The sequence below is a fragment of the Cavia porcellus genome, unplaced genomic scaffold, assembly GCF_034190915.1.
Source record: "Cavia porcellus strain 051 isolate PalLab524CR breed Dunkin Hartley unplaced genomic scaffold, mCavPor4.1 scaffold_21, whole genome shotgun sequence".
NCBI lineage: Eukaryota > Metazoa > Chordata > Mammalia > Rodentia > Caviidae > Cavia > Cavia porcellus.
This window is the reverse complement of record NW_026947504.1, coordinates 49,673,710-49,690,564: the sequence shown is the minus strand read 5'-3', so window position 1 is coordinate 49,690,564 and position 16,855 is coordinate 49,673,710. Positions and strand designations below refer to the sequence as shown.

Sequence of the window (16,855 nt, the reverse complement as noted above, 5' to 3'; positions counted from 1 at the left end):
AAGTTGCCTTGTGGTGCCAATTAGAATAGCAGTTAAACCACGATATGCTGTCTAAGAGTTAATTATGGTCCTGGAAGTAATTTAGTAAACACTTACATTAAAATTTTACCTCTTAATTTTCTTTTATTATAATTTAATTTAACATGCTAGTACTATAGTACTATAGTACTCTGCCAGTTGTCCTAACGAAGTTATAGGTCCACTGTGAAATATTTTTACTATTTGGGAGAATTGAGGATGGTGTATTCATTTTACATAGAAGTTATTTGCTTAAATTACACAGTTTTCTATCTTGCTAATTTTGAATGTTTGTAATTGTCACTGCATTTTAAACTTTTATTAGTGCATGTGTGCAGTACATAATGATTGCTTTCACTGTGGGGGTTGGTACATGTGCATAACACACCTCAGTGTCCTTCTTCACCCCTTCCCGCCACTTCCATTTTGTTTTTCTACCATCAGATTCATTTATTCATAAGACCTTATAAAGTTAATTGTCATATATACAGATTGAAAAGCAGACTGGTAGACCGAAGAATATATAAAACATGTAGGGCAATTGTATTAAATCAAGATACACTTTTAGGTACATTGGCCACACTGGATTGCATTATTTTTGTTTTCCTTTTTCTGTTTTCCTGTTATCTTTTATTTTGTAATATTCATATATCTTCCTGTAAGAGAACCCATGTGATATTTAAGCTCATGTGTCTGAGTTAATCAACATTCAGCCTAAAGATGCATCCATTTTCCTACAGATTACTCATTTACCCTTTTTCAGGGCAGATGATTACGCCATTGCATATAAATACCACGTTTTTAATCCATTCATCTGTTGAAGGACACGATACATAGGCTCTTTTAAGATTTAACTATTATGAATTGCACTCTATAAACATGGGTATGTGTACATTCTCATCACATTTTTCAGATTTACAATTCTGGAAGAAATCATTGGATAAAAGTGGTTTTGAAGAAAAGATAGGTCTTAGATAAGTGATGCAAACAGTGAAATCTAGGGGAAGGAGAAGGTTTGGAAGACCAGCTATAGGGCTCCTGTTCTTGCTGGGCCTCAGTCATCCACAGTATTCAGTACTGTGACTGCTCCATTAATTATGAGGTTTGGGTGAACACTGTAACAGGCTGGAACAACCTCATGTTGCATGCCAAAATTTGTTGCCAGCAAGCATGGCTCTTTGCCTTTAGTAATAGTGAAAGTCAAAATTAAAGCAAAAAGTTACAGTAAAAGACTTCAATTAGAAAGTAAGCAAAAATGCTGAGACTTTAGTTTTGCTGGCCCTTATCAAGGGAGGGAAGAAGTGATAGGAAAGGATTCCAGATTGAACAGCCGGAGGAGGGGACATATTTAGACTGGCCCCCACGTTGTTTTTTAAAACCGTGTGAAAACTAAAGGTGATATTTTTATTATTGAGCTAGGAAATGTGAGTCTTTTAATTTCCTCCCTGGTGATATGTTCATACATAACTAGCTAATCTCCTGAAGAATTATTCTGTTAATACATTTTAAAGAACTTGATTAAGTCATATGAGACTGAATTCTAGCTTTTGTGGAGGAGCCTTAATTTTTTTTTTTTTCCCCCTTTGCTTTAGCCTAAACACACCACCTGGAACCAAAGTCAAGCTGTCAGGCAATGTTGACATAAAAAACGGATTCCTGCTCTTGAATGACTCTAACACCACAGTTCTTGGTGGTGAAGTGGAACACCTTGTTGAGAAATGGGAGTTACAGAGAGTGAGTATAATCTAAGAAGAATGAACTTGAAAACATTACATTATTTTTATTGTGTTCTTAGTTGAAGGAATTCTCCCCAAGAGGAGTAATAAATTTAGTTCTTTTGTCAGAGTAGAATGCAATGAATAGATGGTGACCTTTAGAGAAATTATCTACTTTTGCTAAATACATCCTTCCTTTAAAGTGGTACATTTTATTACATATAAAAAAATCTTTCTTTAGAGACAAGTTTCAAAATTGCCAAGATAGCAGTTATGAGCTGTGTATATCTCTGTATATTTCTTTCTGCGAAGGACAAACGTCTGTGCATATACCAGTGTGCATGTGCTCGTTTTTACTGCATACACACATGCATGCAAGAAAGGCACATTCGAATCTCACTGTAATTCTGAAGTGGTTCTTGCTGCACTTGTTTTCCTTGTTGCATTAGTTGGCGTTTTTCCCCAGCCATGTGTCGAGTACCTTTTTTGCGAGTTACGGAGGTTAGCTTGTAATTGTTTCTTCACTGTGTTTCTGCCCACTAGTTCTTCCATCTGTAACTGCCAAATCCCGTATCAGATCCTTGCTGTCCGTTTCCAGTGCTGTTCTTGTGGTGTACATGTTTAGGAGCTCTTGCCTGAACTCACGAATTGCTATTTCCTGGTCATGCTGCATCTCCTTTCTTTATCTTTTAATTTATCTCAGGGCTTCGTTACATTACCTTTTGTTCAGCGTAGTTCAGAACATGTCACATCCTGCTTTTATTCCAAGAAGCTTGATTTAAGCTTCACGGCCTGCCGTGTCCGAGCCCTAGTTTCCCTTTACCTTTGTAGTTTTCTGAATTCTTACACGTAGATTTTCTGATCGCCAAAATACTTCTCCTTTGATTCTTTAGGCTTTCTTCAGTTATACTTTTTTGACAAAGACGATTTTCCTACTTTTAAGTCATTTATCTTGATTTCTCTCTCTTAATTATTTCTAGGCAAATTATTTCCATGTTTTTTAGACCCAGATGAAATGCTTAGCAAGTAGTTGTTCCTTTACGAATTTTGGAAACATATTTTCCATAAAATTTCCATATTAATAATAGTTTTACTCTGTCACTCAAATTATTTTATTTTTCATCTCCTATAATATGTTCTTGTTGGGTTGAACCACCAATAGTATGAGTTTGACTATTCCAGTAGGTGGTTTGTACCTCTGATGATACAAACAGATCTAATCACCTTTATGGATTTTTTTTTACTAATAAATTAATAAAAAGCCAGCTAATGGAGCAGTCAAAAATACACCACTGGTGGTTCAAGCCACCAGTTAACAAGATGTACAAATTATAGCTCAACTGAGAATGTGTTGAGACTATAATTTTCTTGAGGGTCAGGATTTGTATTTGTCTCACCTTTGTTCAATTTTACAAATATTTGTTGAATAGTGTGATAATTATCCTATTCAGACACACCTGTAAGTATGCTTTACTAATCTTCTAGTTGTCTCTTAATATAATCAAATTACCAATCAAGATTAAACAATGAAAGCTCAAACTGATTTTTTTTTTTTTTAATACTGGGGATCAAACTCATGACTTTGCATTTACCAGGCACGCGCTTATGCCACTGAGCTAAATTCTTGGCCCAGACTGATTTTTTTGATGCTAACAGAGAGTTAGCATCAGTAGTTTTATTCCTTTTTATCTAAAATAAAAATAGAAATAAAAATAAAAAAGATTAATCTTCACACAGTACGTAAATGTGCTGGGCTCTTGAATCTGTGTTTCCCTGATTCTTCTTTGTAAGGAGACATCATTTCCATATAATCAAAAAATATACTCTTAAAAAGTGTTGAATAGCTTACTTTGTGATTAGACAGCTAATGGGTGAGTTATAGATCTGAGCAAAATCTACAATAATTTTGTTGTTACTGTAAGTTTTGATAAGTAGGCACATGAAGTACTAAAGCATTTGAGGTTGGAATGTCAGAAAACACTAGCATCTTATCATTATAAACTCACATCCACTTGGTCTTCATAGTGATTTGCTCACAGTCCCTTACTATGAGAAACAGGGCTGTGGCCAGGCCCCAAATCAGAATCCAAAGTGTGTCTCTCATCTCTGACAGATAAAGTGAGTTCTTGCTTTGTAAACTGGTAACCACAAGCACACCATCACTACAAAATGTAAAATCAGAGTCAGAAGAGTCAAGTGGAAAGATCCAAAATATGTAAAGTGGTGGTGCTCCATTGCCTTATGATGTTACAATCCATTTCAGAGAGACACACCCTAATGTCCTGACCCTTTGTCACTGTGTTTTTCATTGAGCTCACTGGTGGCTATGGATGTGTTTATCACTTCACCCAACAATTATGTCCTTTACAGTGCTCCCTTCAGCATCCATGACTTCCACTGAGGTCTCATTTATTGAAGACCTCCCCATCGGCCTAGTGAACCTCCGCTTTTTCTACTAAGGACCTCAATCCTTTTCATCAGGTATATTTCCAATGCTTGTGTAGGTTAGAAAATCAGGAGCATCGCGATCATTTAAAATTCTGTTTAAAATTGTTTCAGAGCAGCCTATACTCTCTCCAAAGTAGTAGCCCTGAGTCTTACATATAAAAGATACCATATAAATAGTTGTGGAATGAATTACAAAGCATGCAGAGTTAATTGCTTTTCAAACTGAATTTCCAATGCCACCTTTTGGTGTTGTGTATTCTTAGGAACTAGCCAAGGGCTTGGCAATATTTCCACCTTTTTGGTATTTTATGATATGTTACTTTGTCCTTGCTTCTTAATTGGAAAGTACCTGTGTTTGGGAGATAAATGGTAAGTACCTGTGTTTAGGACTAATTTCTGAGTAGTTGTTCCTTAAGTTATAATGTACCACATTTTGGACTGCTGTACTGTGCAGTATAAATAATGTTCTACAGTTGCATTGTTTAATTGAAAATATTACAAAAGATTCAGAAGTGGCTTAATAGTTTTTACATAAACAGCTGAGTTTATAAACTTTGAATTTCTTAGAGAAATCCCAACTGTTTCATATTAACTGTTATAAGTTGATGTATTATATTTTTGTTATCATTAGAGATACTTTAAAATGCAATAAAGTGTTCTCAAGTCAGACCAGCTGCTGAGATATTTTTCCCATGTCCCAGCCAAAATACTTAAACGTATTCACTAATATGATTAAGTCATTTAAACTTTGTAGGGACATTCTCACCCTACTCAAAACACACACACACACACACACACACACACACACACACACACACACATACACACACACAGAGTTTAAAATCATTTAATAGCTGTTCTTGAAGTGTTTTATTGTGTGTTTCTGCACTTCAGTGTTATATTAGTATCTTGTTAGGGATAATAAAAATGTATGTTTCAGTTAGTTTTAAAATATCTTACTATGACTATAGCTCTTACTTGATGACCACAGAAATGAAGGAAACATAAAGAGTATAGTTTGTTATGTAGTTAGCAGGTGGTACACATAAAAACAAACATATGCATAAAAATCATAAATCATAGAATTACTTTTAGATATAAGCAGGTCCTAAATATTCTTACAGGGAAAGGGAACAATCTTGTAAATTAGGGAAAGAGAAACTGCATGCAGGTGGTGTTTACAAAATGGTAAAGAAAAAGAGAAAAGCGTCCTCAATGGTAGTGCTTTGTATTTGTAGGATTGTACAATTCTATACTAGTTGTATTGCAGAATAGTGTAGTTCTGTAACATTTTAGTGCTCCCAAATGTTTGATCTTTTTCTTCTTCTTAAAAATTCTAGTAAAGTGTACATAGCGTATCATCGAACATTTTAGCTGTTTTTCACTGTGAAACTTAGTGGCATTAGTTACATTTACATTGTTGTGGAACCATTGCTACTGTCGGTTTCCCCATCATTTTCATTTCCTCAAACCAAACTTTTGTCTGCTAACCCCCCACTCCTCACTTTTCCAGTCCCTGGCAGTCTTACCCAACTTTCTGTCTTTATGATTGGATTGTTCGGAGTACCTCATGCAAGTAGGACCATGTAGTATTTGCCCTTTTGTGTCTGGCTTATTTCACTTAAGATAATAACATCAGGGTTCATCTATGTTGTAGCATGCTTCAAAATTTCCCTCCTTTTTGAGGCTGAATCGTATGATCAATACATTATATGTACATACATATTATATCGAACAATACATTTATATATTACTGTTGTGATTTCATCATCAGTGGACATTTGTGTTTCCACTTTTTGGATTATGAATAATCCTGCATGAACAGATACTTGTCTGAATTTGTGTTTTCACTTCCTTTGTATTAAATGCTCAGAAATGAAATTGCTGTCATATGATAATTTTTTGTAGAGGGGAAACTGTCATTCTATTTTCCACAGTAGAAATATCATTTTATGTTCTCACCATCAAAAGTATAGGACTTCCCATTTCTCCACATCCTCACCAAAATTTGTTATTTTGTGTGTGTGTGTGTGTGTGTGTTTGTAGTAGCCATTCTAGTCGTATGTGGAATAGAATCTCATTGTGGTTTTCATTTGCATTTCTGATATTTAGTCATGTGAAACATCTTTTCGTGAGATTGATATTCTCTGCAGTTTTCCATGCTGTCTCCATCATGCCTTTAAACATAAAGCAAGAGTTCTCTGGTTCTTTTCTCTTTCTTTTTCATACATCATATGGAATTCATATCTGTGCATGATATATCTTTTTCTTCTTGTTTTCTCATTCCTTTACTCTCCCTTCAACCCATTTTCCTCCTCCTTATTTACACAGCTTTCATTTTTTTCTTCAATTTTTTCCTTTTCCCTTCCTTCCTTTCTCCCCTTCGTACTTCTCTTTTCTATTTGAACATTTCTTCCCATTTCACAGTATCTATTTTAATTGTCCCTTATTTATATTTTATTTCTCATGTCAACAAAACAATGAAGTATTTACATGTGTGTCCAATTTTTTTTTCACTTAGAGTATATTCTCAAGGTGTATCCATCTACATAGAAATATCTCAGATTTATCCTTCTTTATGGCACAGTAGTACTCCATCGTATAAAAAACTCACATCTTCTTCATCCCTTCATTGGTTGATGGGCTTTTGGGCTGTTTACAGCATTTAGCTATTACAAATTGTGCTGCTGTAAACATAGGTGTACACTCATTGAGGTATGATGATATTAATTCTTCTGGGAAGATACCAAGAAGAGGAATAGCTAGGCTGAATGGAACCTCTAATTTTAGTTTTTTGAGGACTTTCCACACTGATGTATGCAGTGTTGCGCCAGTCTGTACCCCATCAACAGAAGAGAAGAATTCTTTTTCCCCACAGCCCTCCAGCATTTGATATTGATTGATTTGTTTATAATGGCCATTTTTTCTAGAGTGTGATGGAATTCTAGTGTTGTTTTACTGTGATCTCTTGAGTGACCCCTGATGTTGGACATTTTTTCATGTATTTATTGGCCCTTCCAACTTTAACTGAGAAGTGTCTGTTCATTTCAGGTACCCATTTTTGGATTGGATCTTTAGATTTGGGGGTCTGATTTTTTTGAGTTCTAGGTGGTAGTCCTTTGAGGAACACCAGGCAAATTTTTTTCCTACTCTGAGTTGTTTCTTCACTGTTGATAGTTTATTTTGCTGTGCAAAAGCTTTTTAATGAGATGAGATCCAACTTGTTGATTCTTTGTGGTATTTCCTGTGCAATTGAGATTTTGTTCATAAAGTCTTTGCCTATACTTATGTCTTCAAGAGTTTTGTCTATCTTCCAGTGTTTAGTGTTTCTGTTGTAATACTCAGATTAGCTTTGGAACATTCTGATTTTAGTTTCATGCATGGTGAGATATGGGTCTAATTTTATCTTTGGCAAGCAGCTCCGTTTACTAAAGAAGCCAAGTGTGGTTGGAGTTGTTTCTGCATCTTGGCTTGGAGTTGTTAGATGGAGCCAACAACTGCTACTGTTTGTGGTTTCTGACTTCAGTTGACCCCTTTCCAAAATGGGTACCAGCTACCGCTTTCTCACGGGAGGTTATCTGAAACTGAATAACTCAATAGTCACTGCAGTCCACAGCCTCCGCGGCTCTGTTCCACGGGTGCATTTCTCCAGGGAGGCCTCGGGGGTTGCCAGTACTCAGCATGCCTCTTAAACTGCTCCTCCCCTGCACGAGGCCGGACTCAAGGAGAAAGCACTGCTTGCCACCTCCCTCTTTGGTGTTGCGGCCTCTCTTCACTGCCCTTGTAGGCCTAATTCTTGCTATAGACCCTTGCTCCACTTCCTGCTGTCTCTTCTTTACATTGCTATAGTCCAGCATCTGGATTCTAAATATCAGAGCGATGTTTGTGAGTTCAGTCCCTGGTAACAAAACAAAACAAACAGCCCAAAAAAAACATTAGAGAGGCTTTTTCTCTGCTGCTTACCATTCTGCATCTTTCCAAAAGTATATAATAATTACTAAAAGTACAGAAAGAGGTAAAAATAGGAAGTGCTTAACAAATACACGTTAATGTTAATATAGCAAATCATTTAAGGATTGGGTGCAGTAAAAGAGACCTGTTGAAGGTTCTTTATGGCATCTTTTTCCTTTCTCTTTCTCTCTTTTTTCTTTTTTTTTTTTAAATTGTCCTAGAATTTTATGGCATTTTGAAAGGACTTTCAAATCTGAGAACTTGGTTTTGCTAGAAGAATATTTCTGTTTTCAGAAACATTTTTGTTTTTCTAATACTGTGACAATTTGAGAAAACAACCCTGAAATTAGTAGTTTAGAAACTTATTTTTATTAAACAATTCAATATTTCAAAGTATAATTTAAGATAATAAGTGAAAACTGAAAAGGAATTCCACCTTAGGTATTATAACTAGGATCTCTTGAAATAATTAGAAATAACATTTATGAATATGTTGTTTGCTAATAATTTGATGTTTCAAGCTTCACTTTGAAGCTTCAAGATTATATTTGTCTGTTACGTGTTTTAATGAAATTCTTGTTGCCAATGTTTGTTGTCTTAGACTTTGCTACTTTTTGGGGAGAACTTTCTCCTTACGAGAAAGGGTTGATAAACATTTCTCAAAAGTATATGTAAATGTGTGTTGGTAGGCGAGCTTAGAGAAAGCCTGTGTGTAGTTACTGAAAGGAAGAATAAAGTATTTTATATGCTACAGTTTAAAATAGTTCAAGAATGCTTTTTACTCTTTCTTATAATAATCTAAGTAATAGATTCCTGCTATATTATCAATGCATTTTTTGTTTATAGTTTCTGTTTTAATGATGGGTATTGTTTTTTTTTCTCACAGAGCTTGTCAAAACACAGTAGAAGCAACATTGGAACTGAAGGTGGACCACCTCCTTTTGTGCCTTTTGGACAGGTAATGATGTTCATTTTAGCAGATGAATTTAAATCAGGAAAAGTGGTTTTTATTTATACTTAAGCTGTGCTTAGTTTTGTGCTGACCTATTTGTTCAGAGGTCATTAAATTGTATGGAAATAGTTAACTTCATGGAATTAAATTTTGCTGTTCATTCAAAGATTAGAACAATTAAGAGCCATATTTGAAAAGCAAATCACAGTTCCTCAAGAAAGGATAACGGTGGTTTTAAGTTGTTTTTAATGGGAAATTCAAAAGCAAGAAGATAAACATAGCCCATAATTTCTTCCTGAGATTCTGTTCTACTGCCTCGATCTGAATATCCATCTCAGTCAGGGACTTAATTTGTCTTCCAGTTAATTTTTCCTTTTCAACAGTGGGAATCCTGCTTCTTAGACATAAACCACAGATTTTTCATCTTACTTTTCAACTTCCTGTTGCTACAAGGTGCTATCTTCAGGTCGTCCCTTCGCTCGTCCCTTAGCTAGCTAGGTCACGTGTGTTCCTCATCATGCTTAGTGTCAGACTTGCATTCGTAAGAGTGTCCTCAGCCCTTCTCTGACTTGTCCCTGACAAGTCTGAGAATAATCTCGGTGGCTGTCTGCTCTTCTGCTCATGTTGTTACCAAAATTTACCCCTCTAAAATAACTCCTGTGAAATAATCTCTGAAAAAAGCAGCTGTCATAAAACTGAAACTGTTGATTGTCTGCTTTGTATTCCCTTTTTAGTTTTCTTTAAAAGTGCCAACTTAGAATGAGGGTCAGTTGGGAACATAAAGGTAAATAGTAGAGATTAAATTCTGATAGCAAGTTTTATTTTATATTTTTCAAATGTTTTGATATAAAAAAATCTTCTTTATCAGAAGATAAATGAGTTATATCAGTTGATGGGAATCCTCTTCAGAAAATTCTTTATAAGATCTAGTCAAGATTAAATTAGATGGCACTTGTGTGTTGTTGTTTTTTTTTTTTTTTCTTTCTTTACTTGTGGACCAAGACTTAATGGACAGGTGCAGAAATAAATTCTATTTTGCAACCCAGAGCTCATTATTCAGAAAGAGTTTTGATGCATACAAGAAGGAGTATTTCTACCAGGTGCAGGACTGCAAACGTGTTATCCTGGGTCTCCTGAGGCCGAGGCAAGAGGAGTGAAGCCTGCACTGCGGTGAGACTCTGCCTCGAAAACAAAGCATAAGCGAAACGTTATGATAGCCTAATACAGCTTAAACTGACGGAAGGTGTGAATACCTGTTTTCAACAGATTAGAGTCATTCTTTCATTAAGGCTGTTTGCAAGTATTTTTAAAATGTGCATTTTTGTTCTGTCTTTTGGAATGAAACTGTGAACTCATGTGGTGTGACCCATGTTGATGATATTCTCTCAGTCCAATAAAAACCTTCAGAATGCAAAGTACAAATATCCTGATAAGTTTTATTTGAAAATAATAAACGACGTACTTTTGAGAATTTACTCTCAGATGTTTTTGTGATAAATATTTTCTTTCATTACTCAAGATATAACCTTCTTCCAGAAAGACTTATTGTCTAATTATTAAGAATCAAAGTATGTTTTATAATTTTTGGGGGCTAGGAAGTACAACAAAAGTTATAGTATTATTTATAAAGTTCATTTTGACAAATTCTTACGCAGCGCATTACAGTGTTATACATGGGTTATACAGATAAAGGTGGCCTCTTGTCCATATCAATAAGATACTTGCATTGCTAAAAATGTGCCATGTATATATATATATATATATATATATATATATATATATATATATAAAACACACTTGTTTGGCAAGATCTTTTCCTCTTCTGCTTATTAGTGAGCTATATAAAAGTTCATTTTATAGGATTTTATTGGTAGAATTGGAATGCAGACCAGAATTCAGGGCTTATTTTTAGGTATTGTTTAAGTTTTTTTATTATTTTATTGTCTTAATTACAATACACATGCAAAACTTCAAAGGTGACTTGGACAGAGGTTTAGCTTTTTGGGTTTAGCTGTTGGTTTTTAAATGCAGAAATATCTTTTTATATGTTAAAGTAACTATTCTAACCAACTCACATAAGGATATCGTGACATAATGTGGAAATGTTTTAATTACAGACTTCTTTCTTCTTGTACATTAGTTTGAAATCATGCTTACCTTTTTGTGTTCGTTAGACTATTTGAAGTGTAGAATTATGTCAGTTATTGCCATAAGTGAAGTTTAGCTCTCTTGGTCCAATATATCTTGGTCAAATATGTGCCTAAACTGGTTTAGATGACAGCATTTTTATATTGCTTTTTAACTTCAATTGAAATATTTGCTACATCCATTTGAAAGTTAGTTTAATCAGTTTTCTGCTTCTCTTTTGTAAATCTTTGGGATAGAATTGCATTTTACTGAACTCCTAGCTATTTCAAGTACTGCAAACCTTCTTTTGAAGAAATGCTATAGGGTGGATATTTAGCTCAGTGGCATAAGTGCCTGCCTGGCAAGCACAAGGTAGTGGGTTCAATCCCCGGTACCACCAAAAAAAAAAAAAAAGAAATAATAATAAATAAAAGGAAAAATAGTAAACTGGTTCTGTGCTATGTAATAGTGTTATGAAGAAATGTTACTTTATAATGAAAACTAACCTCTTAGAATTATTGAGATATTTTTATTTATTTTAGCAGAAGTGTTTATCTCATGTTCAAGTAGATAGCAGAGAACTTGATCGAAGAAAGACATTACAAGTTACAATGCCTGTCAAACCTGCAAATGATAATGATGAATTTGAAAAGCAAAGGACTGCTGCTATTGCGGAAGTTGCAAAGAGCAAAGAAGTAAGAAATTGTCATAAGTTTCTCTTACGTTTTTACTATGTTGTATTTAGATTATATCTGGTCAGTATTGTTCTTTTCATGTAAGATAAATAATTCATTCAACTTTTGACATTATCTTTCTTGCATATTCTGTAAGTGAAAACAGTGCCCTGCTGAGTCAAGGGGCCTTAATTTTGCATATTTTATTTATATGTTCTTTTTTCAGATCTCTTTGACAATTCCAGTAAATTTTTCTTGTTGACAAATCACCCTTTTGTTCCCCCTCTGCTTTTCAGTTTTTAAATTTTTTTTATTTTAAAAAAGCAAAACAGGAAAAAAATTGTTTCAAAAAAACAATAATAGCAAGAAATCATCACTAGTTAATATATTACATATTGCTCTCTCAGAAGTAGTTGTTCAAGTAACAGTGGAACACAACATTTTTTTATTATAGCAGAGGGTTTCCTGAGATTAGTTGGGCTGTTATTACTATCTTAGAACAGTTTTTCCCTATAATAGCATCCTTTGAGGAAGAGCAACTTCTGAGAAAAGAGTAAAAATCAAAGGATAAATCAGTAGACTACAGTTATAATTTTTGTCATTTTTTCTTTTAGAGTAAAAATTATTTCAATCTTCAGGAAAAAGTATAGTATATATCTTCCATTTTACAGGTTTTTTTAGCTAGAGGCTTTCTTTTTCTGTTCTGAGTTTCTTGATCTTTGGGAGTAGGTATCTTTTTTAGTTATTGATTATTTTAGGATTCGATAAGAAATTTTAGTTAATGATTTAGACGCTTAGACTTTTCTTAACCTTTGAGATGAAAAAGTTTCCTTTATTTAAAACCTGTAATGAAGTTTAACAACTGTTTTTCTGTTTAATTTCAAAGTTTAAATTGAATACTTTTTGGAATTTGGCATTTTTTTTCCATTGTTATTCTAGTGTAGGGACCAAAAGTACAACATGTGAAATCAGACAGCTTGATTATCCTATTGAACATCTTGAATCAATTTTTTTAGTACTTTGTGCCCAGTTTTATTCACCCATGGCATTTGGGGACAATAGAATCACCTGTCGTTGCTGTGTGAATTAAAATTGATAATACATGACAGAGATCATGCCCTTCCTTTGTTGAAAAATGACACTACTGCTATTTTTTATTATCTCTTCTATTCTAAAGTATCTTTTAAAAAATTAACATTACTTAATTATTGTTTTATATAGTTGACATAAAATCTTTATTTTTCAAAAAATATTGACATGTTGAGTTTTAGAACACATGCGTACACATATTCCTTAGTGATTGTGAGAAACTTGTTCTTTTTATTCACATGTACCTCAGACTTCTTAAGGAGTTCATTTGATGTAGTTAAAACTGTTTCTTTTTTATATTTAACATATTATAAATGTGCTGCATTTTTAAAGTAATACTTGATATTTTGTTTACTAATATGTTATAATTTAAGAATTAGAGTTTTTAAAAACTAAAACATTTAAAACTTATCAGTTTATATGTGAGAGAGTTGATAGAGTCTCAAAACTAGCAAATAAACTTGGGATTTTTCCCTGGTTACCCCCTGACAATGTTAAACTAAATCTATGTGTAGTGTAGTAAAAGATTTATGTCATAAACATTATAACATACAAAATAAGTTAACTGCATGTTGTAATTTTAAATGTAGCAATCTGATTAGGCCTCCAAGATAGTGAAAAGTCAAAAGTTGAAGGAATTAGCTATAAGAAGAGAAGTAGCAGATTGGCCTCTATTGAGAGAGAAATGGAGAGTTTTTGCCATCTATGAGTATTAATAACAGCAGCTGACTTGCATTTTAAAAGACTAATCCTGGCTACTGCACTTACACTGAGTTGTAAAAAAAGGAAAATGAAATTAGAAAAATTAGTAGGTCACTAAAGTAACTCAGGACCAAAAAAAAAAAAAAAAAAAAAAAGATGGTAGTTTGAGCAAAGAAAACAGCTATGTGGGTTCTCATGAAGTTCTCAGTTACTGAAATTTGAAAAACATAGCCATCAGGATTTCTGAAAGATTGAATATACAGCATGAGAGAAGATGAGATGTCAAGAATGAGTTGGAAATTTTACCTTGAAAAATTGACATTGACACTGAAATGGGAAAGTTTGGAGTAGCATATATATATAAGGAGATCAATTTCATGTTTCATTTTGAAAGTATGAATATTGAAGTAGGGTCCTGTTAGACATGCATATAGTAATGTTTAATAGGCAGTGAAATGCAGGAGTGTAGTTGGAAACAGCTTTGAAAGAGATGCATGTAGTTAAGAGTTACAGGGGTATGGAGGTATTTAAAATCATCAGGCCAAATCAGGTCACCAAAGAATGAGTGTTAAGAAAGAATAGGGCAAGGAATGAACTATGTGGCGTTGGCATGTTAGAGGCTGGATGAAAAAAGTTGAACCAGCTAGGGCGTGATCAATAGTATTTGTTAGAAACAAAGTAAGGGAGGAATTGTATCATGGTGAAGGGAGTGAAAAACTTATAAAGGGAAACTGAGAAGTCTTGCAATGAGATGACGACTGACAGTGTGGAATCATTCCTTCAACATTCTTGGTAGATGAAAAGCTATGCAAGTTCCATTTTTTTCTTTTAAAAAATATGCAACGTTAAAAGTGAGAGTAGGGGAGAAGGTGTTGGAGGGTTGGGAAGTAAGAATGTATGAAATAATGGTCAAGAAGTATGAGAGGGTGAATGGATTAAAGAAATGCAGAAGTGATAAAAATACATGGTGAATATTTAAATTTTGAAAAATTATTACAATAAGAGACGAGTTGCTATTAATTCCCTTCAGAATGTTCCCCCTAACTTTGAACACACCTTGCCACCATCTTTGTCATTTTCTGAAGCACTTCTGAAAATCTTCTTTCATTAGTGTTTTTATGAAGTATGATACAGTGAAGTGAATTACGGTGTCAAGTGCTATCCAGCAAAGACAGGCTCATGAAAACAGTACAGTGTGTTTTCATTCACTTTATTTACCAGATCTGGCACTGTACAACTTCTGCGTTTCCCACAAATGAAAATGACCATGAAAAGTAAATATTTTTCATTGATCCAGGATCATGACAGTGTAATTGAAGACACTCATGAAAGAGAACTAGAACAGCTTTAAAAAGAACAGTCTTAGAAGGATAAGTGTGTTCCAACCAAGAAAGATTTTTAGCATTGACAATATATATTTTTAATGAATTTTTTAAAAAATTAAACATTCACTGTAGTTTTTAATCACTCTCTATATAGTACAACTGCCAGATAATATCAGGAGTTCACTTGCATTTCAGTCATGATGATCTCAGTATGCCTAATTCACATATAATGAAAAACATGATGTAGTTACCTCATGTGTAATGTTTGCATTGTGATGGTTCTTAATACTTATATTTTTTGTAACAACTGCTTTAAAACAGTGAAAAGCAATTCTGAAAATTTCATTAATCCTGTTTCTTAATTTTTAAAATAGAAAATGATAAGCACAGAACTATTTCATTGGTTCCAAAAGGCAAAATACTTTTAGAATTAGGGGCCATAACTCCAGAAATGTATTTCATTTGGAACAAGTCAGGTTTCTAGTATATTATTATTACTCTTATTATTATTATTATTTTGGCACCAGGAATTGAACTCACGACCACATGCTCGCTAGGCAGGTACTGTGCCACTGAGCTATATCCCCAGCCCCTCTAATATATTATCCAAAACATAATTTTTCTGTTATTGAGGGCCATGTGCCACTTACTGAGTTAATCATTTCCTGTTGATAATATCATTTGATCCTCTCATGGTTGGTTTTTCTCATACCTCTTTAAATGATAAAACATGAAATGTAACAGTTGTATGATTTGCTTGAGGATAGGAGCTAGTAAGTAGCTCAGTGAAGATCAGTGTAAGCTAGCTAGTCTGCAGCATATGTACGTAAGTATGCTGGATTATCTGTCATCTAAAAACTTTGTGTCATATTAGTATAATATGTATAGTTTTCTTTACAATGGAAAGGTAATACTTCTGATGAGCACTGAGTCTGAGTAATTGCGTATACCTTAGGGCCCCCTGGGCTAGTCCAGGACACACCTGTAAGGGCCCTCGACACTTGTTTTTGGAATGTCTCTGTGTTATGACAAACAATTCCTTTGTTTCAACAAATCTGTTCAAGACTAGCCTGCCTGGGCCAGGGATTTAGCTCAGTGGCATAAGTGCCTGCCTGGCAAGTGCAAGGTTCTGAGTTCAATCTCCGGTGTTTTAAAAAAAAAAAAAAAAGCCTGCCTGTCAATATAATATAAGACTCAATGCATGTGACCAATTATGTAATGTTTTTGTCACTTGCTTTGTACCTCCCACTTCTAAGTGCTATATAAGGACTGGGATGTAGCTCAGTGGCACAATGCCTGCCTGGCAAGTGTGAAGTCTTGAGTTCAAGTTCCAGCACCAAAAATAAGTAAGTAAGTAAAGGCTGTCTAAATTTAAAAAAAAAAAAGAAGAAAGGTAATGACTACCAAGACATTTCAAATCTGTTTTTTTTCTGGGATTTCATAAAACAATTTAATGAATCCAGTAATTAATCTCTGGTGTTGAAAGATGTAGTTTTAACTTTGACTTTAATTAAATATAATATTGTAGTGTATCAGCTACTTAATGGAGATATTAATGTGTTGTCCATTGCTGTTCATCTAACATTATCTTTCTATTTTTCAGGTTCTATTTTATTTTTTCCTGCTTCAAAATAATTTCCCAATATTGTATAAATGTGTATAGAAGATGTTTTATTATCATAAACATTTAAAAATACTAGTCACTATCTTTAATTTAAAAAATCACTTTAACTTATAATATTTTTCTTTTAATTTTAAATTTTTTTTTGGTATTGAGAATCGAACTCATAACCTCACACTTACTGGGTAGGCAGTGTATCACTGAGCTATGTGATGCTGAGCTACACCCCTGGC

The 16,855-nt window shown here is 34.0% G+C and overlaps 1 protein-coding gene and 1 pseudogene across 5 annotated transcripts in view; both read left to right on the top strand.

Moving 5' to 3' along the window:
- Positions 1-16,855, top strand: part of Tdrd3 (tudor domain containing 3) — a 133,542-nt gene that overhangs the window by 69,404 nt on the left and 47,283 nt on the right. For 4 of the 5 annotated variants that reach the window (XR_010041798.1, XM_063232696.1, XM_063232699.1 and 1 more), the window contains exons 5-7: positions 1,611-1,752; positions 9,019-9,090; positions 11,754-11,906. Coding sequence is in view for 4 of the 5 variants with exons in the window: in XM_063232696.1 (XP_063088766.1) it covers positions 1,611-1,752; positions 9,019-9,090; positions 11,754-11,906 (367 nt within the window). In the remaining variant the exon portion in view is untranslated. The remainder of the gene's footprint in view (positions 1-1,610; positions 1,753-9,018; positions 9,091-11,753; positions 11,907-16,855) is intronic. The other variant, XM_063232697.1, reaches the window with a different exon arrangement.
- Positions 10,032-10,176, top strand: LOC111753752 (small nucleolar RNA SNORA40; annotated as a pseudogene).